This window comes from Ictalurus furcatus, chromosome 1 (assembly GCF_023375685.1).
Source record: "Ictalurus furcatus strain D&B chromosome 1, Billie_1.0, whole genome shotgun sequence".
Taxonomy (NCBI): Eukaryota; Metazoa; Chordata; class Actinopteri; order Siluriformes; family Ictaluridae; genus Ictalurus; species Ictalurus furcatus.
In genome coordinates, this window is record NC_071255.1 from 19,892,425 (window position 1) to 19,907,494 (window position 15,070).

A 15,070-nucleotide genomic window follows, 5' to 3' on the forward strand; every position below is an offset into this window, starting at 1 on the left:
ACACTCTCAGAAAAAAGGTACTAAACTGTACTGTTGCTTGTCACTGGGGTGGCACCATCAAGGGAACATCTGTACCTTTAGTGTGTACTGTATCTTTTACCTGTAAACGTGAAAGTGTACCTTAAAAAATTAATAGTAGTTGTACTGATGTACCCTTTAAAGCTTTATTCTAAAAGCCAAAAGTACACCACATACACCTTCCCAGGTAAAAGATACACCCTAAAGGTACAAATGATGTCACATTGAAAGTACAGCTTGGCACATTTATTTCTGTGAAAGCAGTTAGTAGTTATTAGTCATGAAGATAATTAATGAAGTTCAAAGTCAGTTCAATGATTCCGTGTGTCACTGATCTGGCAACACCGGCTACTGGCTTCTTCTTCAGCTATCCCGTCAAAGCCCGACTAGTAAATAATAACCCACACTGCCATCTAGTGGAAATTAATATTGCTGCCTGTCACTCTAGGCGTTGGGGGAAAAGTTTTCCAAAGCAATGTGGGTTTTCGCAAAGCTCACGAAAAACGTTTTAATTTGTCTTTCTTGTATTTCGTATTTGTTTTACAGTGGATTGATATTTTCTAATGATGTGCTGCTGATACACTATACAAGCAAAGTTTGTGGACACCTGACCATCACATACATACATACAGTATGTGGTACCTCCCCAAACAATTGTATAGGAGGTCTTTACAATGTACAATATATACAATGTATATATTTAGCCTGTGGGCTGTATCGTCTCCCTCTTGCCCTGCCTTTTTCACCAGTTTTGAAAGTGTAAAATCATAGTAAAACCTTAACCCTAGCAAACCCTAACCATCTGCAAACCTTGGAAGTTGAACAATCCTAACACTAGGTAAACCCTGGCCATAGCCCTAACCTAACTCTACACAAACACTAACTGTGTTAATCCAACCTCAATCTCACTTTAACCCTAAATAAACTCTACCTGTAAACCCAACCCTAACCTTAAACAAAGCACTAACCCTTACATAAACCAAAAGTAACCCCAACATAATGACAGCTAGTTTGACTGCTATCCTACTTCTTTATTTAAAAACAAACAAGTCACAATATTTCAGTGTTGTATAATTTTATTGTGAATTTTTGTACATTTTATTCATTTTGTTTACAATTCCATATTCCTTGCACCAACTCTAGAGCCCTGCTGGATCAGAGAGATGTTTATATTCCTGGCTCACTGGCTTGATACGAGACTAATCTGGAGACTCACTTAAGACTAGTGAGGCAAGCATGAGTCAGTCCTTTAGACCAGCGTTTCCCAACCTTTTTTCAGCCACAGCACCCTTTGAAAATTAAAAAAATATATATATTGTGGCACCCTACACAAATACTAATGCTAGACAGCGTTAGCTACATGAGGATGAAGCTGAGGGTCCAGAAGCATCTGGAGCATTTCTTTTAAAAAAAATATGTCCATACTCTTTTGCACTACACACACACACCGTCACATGCTAATTATTAGGATAAAACCCACGCATACGTTACACAGACTGATGCTGACGCACTGCTGACAGGTCAGCGAGGGGGGTCTGGGGGGGGAAATTATTATTATTTTTAGGTATAATTTTTTATTATTATTATTATTATCATCATCATCATCATCATGTGTGTGTGTCTGTCTTATTATTTCTGTGTCTGTGTTATTATTTCAGACATCGGATAGTTATCATATATATTAAATGTTTTATACACATTTTGGCATTTTAGAAATGTTTGAAGGATTTTTACACGGCACCCCTGCTCTCATCAGATGGCACCCCGGTTGGGAAACACTGCTCTAGACGACAAACAAAAGAAAATCACAAAATGCTGACATTTGTTGTCCCTGCCTTGGTGCTCCTACCACTTCAGTGTTTAATGCTACCTGCATTTAAAACTGTCTAACAAATATACCAGCATCTCTAAATCCAGTTTCACTCTCAAGATCTGGGAAACAGTTAGACCTTTTCTGGTACAACGGTGTGTTCAAGTTCAAATAATAAATAATAATAAATTGCTAAATAAGTCCAAACTATACAGAAGCCATAAATACTCAAACCAGGGCACTATTTTCAAAATGAGCTCTTTAGTTTCAGTTCAGCTCACCAATCGAGGGCTGTGGAGTGAATCTACACAGTTAACTTTTCAAGTGAAAATCTAAACAGACTCATTTACATTTACAATTAGCATTCCCTGGCTGCATGGTTTAGCTGATTGGGTCATATATAAATTTTGTAATAAGAGAAAATGACCATGCCATATAACAAAATAGAACCAAAATGCATTTGATGGATACAATTTGAATTTACATTGGCAGTGCTATATCCCACAACTGCAGACAGCAAATTCCTTCCAAATTTATATGTTAAATAAAAGCAGCCCATGACAGAAGGACAGGTGACCCGGAAATGATGAGATGAAAGAAGTGCATAGGATTTCCAGATGATCATATATGTAAGAGAAGGGCATTGCTATTTACTGAATAGTAACCTCAAATCAATCATTGGGAGTTACTAAAGGTCGTTGCAGTCTGTGATGCATAGAAATCTCTAGTACTCAGTTTTAGGGCTCAACTCTTGAAAATGTGAATGTCCTTTTCACTGAGTCCCTGCTTCTTGACCAGCCTGTAAGAATATAAACCAGAGAAAGATATGACAGATGCATGGTGGTTAGAAAAAAACTCCTTTTAAAATGACTTGACAGCAGTTAAAGTCTGTTTATTTTTACGTTTGTGTGTTATAGCAGGACCTCATAAAGAAGCTGTTGATTTCTAAGGTTATATCTAATACATCAAGAGGGCTATTATGTTATGGGTCGATTTGACCCATTTCTACATTTGAGATGTCTGAAATACTGGTTAATCTCTCTTTTTCTCTTTGAATTTTTTTTTACTTTCCTCATTTAAGGTCATGAATATATATGTAAATATTTCATCTTACGGCTTGTCTCGGACAAGCCATAATAAAGGTTTACTGTTTTCAGCTGTTCTTTGCTGTTTTAGTGTGCATTTAAACTGTGGAAGTCATTTTGACCCATAACATAATGGATATAACTTTTTTCCCAACATAATAGCAGGGTTAATAGAATAATATGTAGTTTAGTGTTAAAATTTCATACACAAAGGATCTGTGTGAGTAAAAGAAGTTGTAGGCATGGAAACAGACTGGAATACTTACTGCACTGCCAGCTCAGTGAAACCAGTTGGCCCACACACACACACTAAGCACTTGGAGTCTCCTGGTCTTTCCAGGAATGCCTGCAGCATCGTGGCATTGATTCGTCCTCTTTTGCCTGTCCATGAGTCTGCAGCCTCTGAGAGAATGTGTTCAACCTGAAATCTGACAAAAGGCAGGATTAAGTACTTCTGTGCTGAAACAAATGTTACCTGAGCGATGTATGCACAGCTTATAAGTTCTTCTGTGTAGCCAGTAAATGCAACGTGCAAGAAGTCGCTTATTGTCGAATTGTTAACTGGAGTGAAAGGTCTATACCTCTCTTCCTCTGCACACAGCTGCTCTAGCTGAGAGTACCACAGAATGTCCCTCTCTTGACGATTGAAGAACATCAGCTTGGTCTTTCTGAGGGGGCAGCAACAACATTATTAAGGACAGAAGACTGACTGTGTGCTCTGAACATCTCAAGCAACAGAAAAAGCCAAACCTATGAGAAATGTTAGGATCAGATCATCTTCGAAACTTTTCTGATTTAAATTTTTTTTACAGTGAATTCTTAATGAAGACAATAACATATCAAATACGGAAACAGTTCATTCATTGTAATAAAATAAAATGGCATTATTAACTAGGAGTTAGTTCAATAACATAAGTTCTTAGATTTATCATAATAGTCTCTTAAAGATTCTGCATCACTGAATATATGATTATATATATATATATATATATATATATATATATATATATATATATATATATATATATATATTATACACTCAAGAACATGTCCTGTTATTAAAAACAGAGTCCATCATTTTAAAATAATGTATGTTTGTTATTTTCATATAACAGGCCTAGTGTTTTTCATTGTGGATTAAATTTATATTATAAAAAGTTATATTATAAAAGATGAATTAAGCTCCATAAAGGATTGGTTTATAATTACCCATTGGCACTCTAAATTGAACTTAAATGCTTGGAGATTTCCACCAGCAAAATAAAAATTCAGAGCTGAAATGAAACTTGCAAAAAAGGCTAAACTGAACTACTGGCCCATTATAGTGTAAGCAACGGATATTCCTGAAAGTGCTGCACAGTTAGGTAACTACTCCCGAGCCTGCATGTGGGTATGTGTAGCATGTAACCTGACAGAAGGCAGGTCCTGTAAGGCAAGGCAGAGGAGGCGAGCCATGGGTGTGAAACCAGTGCCAGCAGCTAAGAGGTACAAATGAGTGACATCACGCAGACTCCTGAGTGTAAAGGGACCCTCTGGACCACTCACGGCCACAGTGGCTCCTGACAGAGAACCAACAATTTACAGGTGAATTTACAGACATGCATGAATACATTCAACTTTAAATTTACATTTTAGTTGTAGAAGGAAAGAAGTCTTGAGGGAGTGGACAATTAACATTAAATGAACGAATGAATGACTTTCAGAATGAACACAAGCAAAAACTTGTAATAAAGTGTATGAATGTTCTCGAATAGAAATATACATCATGAATTCTACCACTCATGACCTCAAATATGTACAGTACAAATACCAGAATTAACAGGACACACACACACACACACCGATGTCAAGGTTGTCCAAATGTTGTGTGAATGCTCCATCAGGATAGATCTTAATCATCAGATAGATTTCAGAGCTCAGCGTGTTGCTGGAGTGAATCTGGGGCATGAGCACCTGGTCTACTGGTGTGTAGGGTTTTACAACTTCACTGCCTGTTTATAAGAAAACATACGTTTATGTAAGTTACACTTACACAGTGTCCCAAGTAAGTAAGTTAAGTTACACAGTATCCCAAAAGTCTCCGTACATATGGGAAATGAACACTTTTTAGCAAAAATGTATATCAAAATGTTTCATACTTAGTTTATATTATATATATATATATTTTTCAGATAGCCTTTAAGAACGGCTTTAACAAAAGAAGAATGTATTGAAATCATTCTCATGGCTGGATCAGGAAGCTGTTTCAAGGTTGCGATGGATATTCGATTACATGCATTACACCAGATGTGTTAACACGAGTTCATCATGAGTGAGAGAGACTACTCCATGTGTGGTTACAAAGAAATGGCAATCAATCATGTCGAGGATGTTTTGTAAATAAATTTACATTTTACTAAAAAGTGTTGATTTCCGCTATGTATGGAGACTTCTGGGACACCCTGTAGTTCTAATTCTGAAGAACATATTTATTTGCAATGTTTAGCCTCAATACAGTAATTAAGGATTTACCCTGAAAGGACGCTTTGAGGTAGACATGTCTCCCCACAGGGATTTGCATTTGTGCTCCAGGAGGTAACCGGAAACAGTAGAGCTGCGTGTCATGTGTAACGTCTTTCTTTGAAACCAATACACAGTCTCTGTAGAACAGCCCTGAATTCCCAAAACAAAATTCAAAGCTGTTTTCACTCAATTGATTTGTACCCAAACTTATTGATTCATTACATAACTTTTCATTCAGACATGGAACACAGGACAGGCAGTTGACTTACCGCGGTGTTTACTCTGAATAAATGAATCATGGGATTCTAGGGGTTGACCCAGTTGTGCCCACTTGGCTTTGAGCACTTTGTGCAAACACACCTCGACCTTCCCGACCGAACTCACTGTCTGAACTGGCATTACAAGAGTGGAGAGGAAACTGTCAGGATGCATCAATCAAGTACTGATATTAGTTTGAGTAGGCATTGTTATGAGGTAATGAATTTCAGTGTGGATGATTTAACTGTGGACAGTGGTGCGAGGTTGTGTACAAGCTGGGGATACAAGTGAGCAAGAGAATGTCCATGCTAATGAGACTCTTTGAGGCTGGTTTTCACTGTGCATACTCTGCCTTTAACGGAGATCTGCACTGACAAACCTCAGACACCTGCTGCCAATGACACTGCGGACAAACTCGATCTTCACTAACCATTTTTGCTTCAGTAGATAAAGAAATCTGCCGAGTTAAACACCTGCATCTCACCGACATGTAACATAATAGAAATAAGAAAAAGAATCACTTACCTATAACATTTTCTTCTACTTCATGAGAAAGACCTAAAAGCACATTCAATACTCTATATAACGATATATATATATACACATATATATATATATATATACACATACATATATATACACATACATATATATATATATATATATATATATATATAAAAATACAAGCAGGTGATTCTATGCTGAACTTAAAGGAAAAATTCCACCCTGAACAACTTTCATATTCATCTTTATAACTACCATGTGATCATCTGTGGCATTCAATGCATTTTGTACAAAAATTGAGTTGAACTGTTTTTATTGGGAAAATAAATTTCATTGACATGTTGATCTCTTGTCACTCTGGTTAACCCTACATTATCCACAATGCCTTTTGACTACCTGCTGACAGTCACAATTATTTTCATAGAATCATAGTTACTGTGTTTCAGGGTGGAGCTTTCCGATCAGTGAGACATTACCCTGAATCTAGGTAAGCTTTGTGTACATATAGAACACGCAAAGAAAAGAGAAGAAGATGACACAACTCACTCCAGTGAAGTAGATATGACCAGTGTCCTAAAAGCACCTCTATCCGCAGAATGTTTCCTTGATGGTCCACTACTGAACAGCCAGATCTCGGAATCTGACACAGAAAGGAGGAGGGAAGGAGAGAGACGGAGCAAGAGGAAGAGAGATAAGTCATAGAGAATTAAAAAGAACAGGTTAAAACATGAGAAGTGAAGGGACAATTCTAAAAACAAATCTCACTATCACAGCATAACAACATTGTTATAGTGAATTGACATGATGAAAACAGTCCAACCTTACGCTTGGTGTAAATAACAATATTAACAGTTTCCTCTGTCTGGAACCAGTCATATCTGAAAAGAAGGGGGAGAAAAAAGATACAGTTCCACAACTATTTTTTCTGGCCTATGCTAATAAATCTAGACTTGTTTATTTAAGACATTCATTACCTACAGCTAATAATACTAATTTAAGAGTTCAATAAAGCTAAAAAGCCTCACTGGAATCAGTAGCATTCACAGTCACCTGTGTACAGGAGATGCAATAATTTTGGCGAGTATTTTTGCAAGTAAAAGTGAATAGAGGCATAATCAACCAGGATAAATTCTAAATGAATGAAATTCAAGCATACCGAGGGTGATTGTCTTTTGGCGCTGGGGCTGCTGCTGCTGAATCCAACAACAAAGTAGCAGGAGGAGCAAGACCTAAAATGTAGATAAACAGCTCTCATTACAGAGCAACTGCATGAATATTTTAACATTTTAAAACTTTTTTTGTGATGCCATACACCTTCTTTTGTTATCCAGTCCCCACAACTAACATTTACACAAAAATACTTTATATTCCTTAAATGCATGTTTGTATTCCTACCATTCAGAAGACTGTTCTCAGGTTTCGATGGCTTTGCTGTTGGAGCAAACAAACATCTCACGAGTCACTGATACAATTGTTGCACATGTTGCAGCACAACGTCATTTGTAACTCCTTGTTTTTATGATGTCTATAGTCATATCATAATTAATTACAACGTTCATACAATTATTATAAGGTCAGCACTCAATAACAGAAGGAAAACATTTAATGAGTTCATTTTTGTTACCACAACATGGCTTCAAACATGAAGATGTTTGATTAAACTTTTTAAGGTCAGACAAATTACAGATACACAAAATACAATATTGCCAAAAGTTTGTGGACACCTGATCATCGCACCCATATATGATTTTTGAACATCCCCTTCCAGAGTTAGTTCCCCCTTTGGTGTTATAGTAACATCTACTCTTCTGGGAAGGCTTCCACTAGATTTTGGAGCATGAATGTGGGGATTTGTGCTCATTTAGCCACAAGAGCATTAGTGAGAACATCACTTTGTACACAGGGGCATTGTCATGCTGGAACAGGTTTGGGCCTCTTTAGTTCTAGTGAAGGGAATCTGTAATGCTACAACATACTAAGACATTCTATACAATTCTGTACTTCCAACTTTGTGGCAACAGTTTGGGAAAGGCCCACATTTGATTGTGAAGGTCAGATGTCCACAAACATTTGGATAGTGTATATGGTACTCTTGTTCTCATGAAATGCTGATCGTTTAGCTAATGGACATTTTATAAGGACTTATACCTTTAATGACTGTGCTGGCTTTTACCACCATCCTGCCGACCAGGCACTCTTTCAACATGGACTCATAATTCACCCAACGGTGCACCTGTCAATTGACATGAAGCACATGGTCTTAACACTAATTGTAAAATTTACTCAGACACAAAAAGTTTAAACAATCATCAATCACTGCTGTACCTTTTAGCTTTGCATAAGCAATTTTTCTAACAGATTAATATATACACACTCCACGTGCTAAATAGCTTATCACAGCACAATACACAATATCAGGTTGGGGAACATGTACACTTTGTGTTGTAAATATTTGCAACTCGTGTTATTTACCTGGTCAAACAGGTCAGTACCATCAATACCAGCTGCCTTCATCAGCTCCTCCTCCCCACCAGGGTGGAAATCCATGTATGCACTCACATTATACACCATACCTGCAGTAGAACACACACAGTTAGCAGGGCTCAAATCTGATCATTAGTATTTAGCAAATGGCTGGTGATGAAGTCTGGTCACAATGCACAGCTGTACACAAATCTAAACACTGAACACAGCTGGAAGATCCATCTTAATCTGCCTAGCTATCAGCTTTCAATACACAGCCTTAGCTGGTAAAGCAAAGACTTTCTGAATTACTGCTACTAATACATTTTTTTTTTAAAGAAAAAAAGAATATAACACAACAGTAAGGAAATTTGAAAATTTTGAGTATGTGGTGATTAATTTATTCAAGTAATAAGGAAGCTTACAAATATCTTACCAGCTGGCAAAGATGTGCCTGTGTTTAAAAGCTGTTAGCTGGATTTAATTAAAATATATAAAGCACTATTTTGGAAGCACTGTACACATGGGTGGGACCGAACACTTTTCAATAAACAATAATCTCCCATCTGTGATCAGAAATAATACATTCTACAAAATACAGTGATCTCTAAAAGCAACAACCTGTCTGTTGTGCCATAAACAACCTCTAGAATTGATTTCCTTTACGTAAAATAAACAGTACGAAGAAAAGTGAGGGACACAAGCAAACTAAATAGCTTTTTAAGAACAATACCAGTCCAACAGGTCTCCTTTGTTTCCTTCGTGTGTTTAAGGCCTCACCTCTTATACATGTCCAACAGTCATTTCTAGTGTTGTGTTTCTTTAGTTCCTCTTCTGTTACCTCGATCAATCTCCCCTTCAGTCCAGTCAGGTCATGGCCGCTTTTGGTGAGCCGGATCCAGTCCATAAGACTGTGACCCGGCTTCAGGGCTACCTAGACACACAAAAGCATTCTCAGTGATGGCACAATTTGAAACTGATATAAATTCGGGGTCGGGGACGGGGATGGGGGGGGACTGGAGTAAACTGGAAGAGCTCTCTAACTTGTACAGGCTGATTGATTACAAGCAAGCATCTACTGGTTATGGGAACAAAATCGTCTACATTAGAAGCCAGATTGTTAGACACAGGTTGATATTGGATTAAACAGACAACACACTCATTAGAGGAAAAGATCCAGACCTTGTTCCTGGGCTGGCCGGCCGGAGCGACTCGCTGCTGAGAGCTCACTGCGGGGAATGACTGCGAGGGCACATTCAGCATCTCTGCTCTTCTAAAACAGCTCAAATTCCCAAGAAACACTGCAATTACAACGTTAGATTTCGTTCTTCCCCAGCAAGCTGCGGCAACAGCTTTATTCAAGCGGAAATGTCAAGTTGACGATGACGAAATGTTTCTTCCTCAGAGGCGGTAAAGTTGTACCATTTCCCCATCGTACAGTTACCATTCTGAACAGTTCAACCTACTCGCCAGTTCTCTCAGACCGCCCAAGTGTTTGAATCCAAATAAACAGCTAGAGGAAACGCAGAGTTCATACATATTAATATAATTTGTGAATATAATTCTTGTTGCTTAGCTCTAATTTTATAATATTAGCACCGGCGACAGCGCACCAATCTCACGTCACTATTTTGCTTTTCCAAATAAAAGTCGCAGAGATATGACGACATGACACGTAGTGACGCGCCCTCTAGCGTAATGCTACAGTTTTGATAGATTTTGCCACTTACAAAGCATCTTTACTGAATAATAAGAAAAGCCTAAAGATCACGCTTTTAAGAACGTCACATACTGTTTTCTTCCTTATATAAATCTTTATAAACTGTGTCTCTGTCATCCATGTTTCGTTTGTTGTTATTTGGAGCTTTTTTGTTAATTGATTTATATCGCATTCAAATGCAAATAAGGTAAAATTATATTGGTGATTTTATAGCAAATCCATTCATCATGTAACACATAATACACTGATAATTCAGTGAGACTATATATTAGTTAAATATATACAGTAATAAATATCACTAACAGCTTGCTTATGAGGCTGCTTGGGAGTGGTGCTTTATCTTTCAACTAAGCTATTTTACTTAGCATTACTGTGGGATTACTGACTACAAGTGAGTGAGACTAGCTGCTCTCACGACATTGTCTATAATTTGCCCTTATATAGAGGAATGACAATAAAGCCATTGACTAACATGAAATAAGAAATAAGCTTTGAAGTGAGTTGATTTACTTCAACATGATTATTAATCTTTTTTTTCTGTGGAGAAGGAAAAAAAATCAAGGAAAAAATGTGCAGTCAAATTTCAGTTTAAACATTTCACCCTACTTTGTAACATGTTAACAAAAATTGAGGCTAACTTTGTTATCTTTCAGCCCTGCTGGAAAAAAAAACCCCAGTAGAAACCATCACAGAAATTCAAATGGTTTCCACTACAAATACTATTACATACCAACAACTTTTAACCATTAAAACCATTACCATTATTGCTCCTTAATAGTATCACTAGACATAACATGACACCAATAGAAGGCACCAAATAACCAGTAGAGACCCACAGGGACCATTACAGTTTACATTAAAACCAATAAAATTCCCATTATAACCATTGAAACCATTACAAGTTCAATGAGGGTTTCTATTGTTTGTTGTTGTTGTTGTTGTTGTTGTTTTCAGAAGGAAGCTTTATTGACTGTTCCTTATTTCCTGTAAGTCAGTGTTGTGAAGTTCTGTTCCATAATCCTAATGAACTGATTGTGTTTGGAGCAGGAAAAACATGTGGCTGTTCCAGGACTCTGACTGATTTTTTTTTTTTTTTAATCCAGAAAGGAGTTTATCTTGATGCTATTGTTTACTGATGTCCATAATTACTTTATGTAATTTACACTTGATAATCAGCATTTTGACATCAGTGTGTTTTGTACTGAAGTGTAAAATTGAAGAAATATAGCCTGACCTTCAATCAAAGATGAAAGCAATGACCAATAACATCTCTCATCCTCCATCTTCATATCGTCCCCTTTTCTCCACCTCTTCTTTTATTATTCCATCAAATCACATCTTATAGGCCTGGATTCATTAGGCTGTTGCTTAGTAATCAGGAATTCTAGATTTTACTCCAACCTTGTCTGTTTGTTAGTTTCAAGAAGCTTATCAGTGTGAAGTTAATGATCGTTCTAGTTGCAGAGTCACATTTTAATTAAAAGTCACCCAGTATGGCACGTGAACAGTACTTTTATGAGACTGTAGAGGGGATATTTGTAGATCCTGGTGCAGGGCTTTTCTTCATGGCTAATCTGCTTAGTGTCACCAATAAGATCTGTGAGAAAGCCTTTAAGAGAAATGTCAATGTAAATGTCCTTAGTGAAATCATTAAAACACAAATGATGCATTTGCAGTTCAAGTGCAATAATTGCCACATTTATTTAATAAATACATCCCTATTTAATTGTTTGGCTGTAATCTTGTAAAAAAAAAAAAAAGTGGTATTCTACACAATTCTACAGTACTACTGCATGTACCAGTTCACCACACATTTACTGTATTGCAAGACTTATGACCACTGTACTATAAAGACTGAAAGAAATCATGAAGCACTAAGCAAACACCTCTGTTATTGTTAGAAAATATATTGATTCATATATAAAGTGTGGATAGCATTTTTCAATATACATACCTACGGTATGCTCTCAGATAGGGAGAGACAAGAGTTTTTCAGCTCAAAGTCTAAGTGCTCCCAATCAGATAAATGAAAATAGTCTGATTTTAATTTTAATCACATAGTTAGAGGTGATATCAGAATGATGCATTCATGTGTACTCCCTGGTGAGTAACTTCTTGTAGGTCCTTCTGTCCGATACTTAGGGGTATATTAAAAAAGATAGTTTAGTAATTTCTTTCTTAAACTGTAAAATTATTATTCAAGTATTATTATTACTGGAGGACCCTCTGTTGACACAACACAACACTCACACACACACACACACACACACACACACACACACACACACACACACACACACACACACACACACAATTGTGTAAGCTCATGAATGCTCCACTGGGCAGTAATGAAGAGGAACAAGCAATGATGAGAGAAACACCTGTTCACAGCAAGGAGCTAGAGAGACCAAAACTAGACACAAGCCCTCACCAAATCTTCCTGTTAACACAAAATGATGACACTCTCAAAAAACAATACACACAAACTGATCAGATTCCACTTAAGTAGTAGGTTTTAAACAAATTTCCATGCATTTCTATTTTGTATATGCTTATTTTTCTGGACACTGGGTAGTTTTGCATTGACACACAACCATTGGTTTTAGACACCCATCCACAAGATGGTAGTACTCCACCAATTTCCAGTCTATGTGCAGTTTAAAACTATGCATGAGGTGGCAGTCAACCATTAAAATAAAACAACACTTCATTTCATGCATGAGTTGATTTTTAAATCCTCTTCTTAGCCAACTCATTTTGGGAATCATTGTTCCTAAGCATGTGAGATTTCTGCAATTGTTTTGAGAAGGGATTTTATGGATTTGCACACTGCTGACTTAACCATGACATAGCACTGAAGATGTAGGAGGCAAACATGTAAAAAAAATTTAAAAAATAATAATAGACAAGAAAGAAAGAAAAAAAGGATATAAGTTCTTCACAAAAAGAAACAGCATATAGAGACCACCTGAATGTTCTCAGTGCGTGCTTTTAAGTGTGTTACTTGGCCAAGACTTGGACAAAATGGCCAATGAGATAATGAATATGCATTACTTCACAGTGTTGTGCCATATTTGAAATATAATACACCTGGGAGGCTTTATAGAGCTTTCTGAGGCTCTTCTTTAGCACATTCTAAAGTGCTCAAGCACTGCTGAGGGGAGTAGCACAGGTAACATAGTGATTGGTCAGGTCAAGTGTTTACGCTAGAGAGAGCAGAGCAAGAGCAATCTTTGCTCAGCATCCTCTTTGTCTACACTTAGTGAAGATCAATGGCTCAATGACAAAGCCTGCTATATTCATTCGACAATACTGATAACACCACTCCATACCAGGGAGCTTTCATTTTTTTTTTTTTTTAGGTAAGAAGCATTTGCTTGGATAAAATCCTTTACATTTTAACCTTCATCTCTCTCTCTCTCTCTCTCTCTCTCTCTCTCTCTCAAAACCATGTCCCCCACCCACCCAATAAATCTAAGCACAACGGCACAGGGTAGATAATTACAATTTCAAAACCATTTGCCAGATCATTACCACCTAATCCCCTGTTTCATCTGATGAGTCACGCGTCTCATTTAGCATGGTGCTGGACAGCTCAAAGTTCTTTTTTTTTCTTTTCATAAACATCACTGTCCCTTGGTTTTCCGGCCCAAGGGCCATGAAGGTAGCAAGAGTACACACGCATGCATATCCACGCTTAAAAAAGTATAGATCAAGAAAAAAAGGTTTTATTCTTTTTTTTTTCTTTGTGTTTGCTCATTTAAAGTTATTTCAGAGTATATCCTTTAAGCATTTGTCAGCTAAGCACTTATTTGCAAACCCTTTATTTTCTTCATAAATAAATCATAACCAAGATTTAATGATAACTATATTTAAGTGCTTGAGTTGTTCTTCTTCTATTTCCCTTCAAATTGAATTTAAATTAGAATGTTGTTCTCATGCTTTCTCTCTTGATCATTTGGTAACATCTACAAAGAGATTCTTTCTACCCAAATCAGAGACAATTAAATGTAAGTTTAACCTAATCTTTCACTTGCGTTCAGCCCACCATGTGGTAAGCATGGACTAGATCACCATAGCAACAGTACTGAGCACATTGAATTGATAAACGGGCTGGCTGATTTTCACTACTCCGTGTCCAAATCTTGTTGAAAAATGTTTTCTATTGTCTTTTCATAACTTTACAGCATTGATAATATTCCTGCCACATTTATACTGACTGAGAAAGTCCATGCCAATGAAAGCCTATAAGAGGCATTTGCTAGAGCCAGGTATTTCATTACTGCACATGTGAAGTGATTATAAAGAACATAGCATTAAGGTTTGTCACAATTCAAGATGTCTTAGACTTAGGCTAACAACATATAGAAAATTATATCAAGTCAAGCAATTATTCATTAACTGCAGAATGTGTGTGTGTGTGTGTGTGTGTGTGTGTGTGTGTGTGTATATATATATATATATATATATATATATATATATATAAATTACATTGAGCGAATTAAATAAAGCAAATTATAGTAAATTAACTAATTTCCATGGTCAATACCACATATATACTCAACTACCTTTTAAATATAATATCTGTTCAGCTGTAACTGTCAGCATGGTAATTTGTTACAAATATAATGAGCAAAAATTCACAAAGAGGAGTTGATTGGGTTTGTTTTTTTCCAGCCTCTCACATCAACAGCCCATGTTTCACTAGCT

General features: G+C 36.8%; 1 protein-coding gene across 2 annotated transcripts; it reads right to left on the reverse strand.

Moving 5' to 3' along the window:
• Positions 1-1,057: 1,057 nt before the first annotated feature.
• Positions 1,058-10,268, reverse strand: LOC128611835 (cytochrome b5 reductase 4). Of its 2 annotated transcripts, none has more exons than XM_053631653.1 (16): positions 9,823-10,268; positions 9,421-9,574; positions 8,650-8,750; positions 8,326-8,410; positions 7,573-7,608; positions 7,334-7,406; positions 6,998-7,055; positions 6,724-6,817; positions 6,199-6,231; positions 5,685-5,807; positions 5,425-5,565; positions 4,755-4,904; positions 4,322-4,472; positions 3,495-3,581; positions 3,180-3,341; positions 1,058-2,627 (listed from the first exon to the last, which is right to left on the reverse strand). In XM_053631653.1, exons 1-16 carry the CDS (start codon positions 9,901-9,903, stop codon positions 2,573-2,575), a joined length of 1,584 nt encoding a protein of 527 aa, XP_053487628.1. In that variant the 5' UTR covers positions 9,904-10,268; the 3' UTR covers positions 1,058-2,572. The 2 variants fall into 2 exon arrangements, with proteins under 2 accessions (XP_053487628.1, XP_053487634.1); XM_053631659.1 differs by having other exon boundaries at positions 9,421-9,570; positions 9,823-9,856.
• Between the last annotated feature and the right edge of the window lie 4,802 nt (positions 10,269-15,070).

What these genes read in the sequence shown, in the direction of transcription:
- LOC128611835 (XM_053631653.1), bottom strand. Translation starts at nt 9,903, where the DNA reads ATGCTGAATGTGCCCTCGCAGTCATTCCCCGCAGTGAGCTCTCAGCAG. An exon ending in CCGGCCAGCCCAGGAACAAG is followed by an intron (nt 9,575 to 9,822) that starts GTCTGGATCTTT and finishes TTGTGTGTCTAG; the next exon opens with GTAGCCCTGAAGCCGGGTCA. An exon ending in TGAGAACAGTCTTCTGAATG is followed by an intron (nt 7,407 to 7,572) that starts GTAGGAATACAA and finishes TCTACATTTTAG; the next exon opens with GTCTTGCTCCTCCTGCTACT.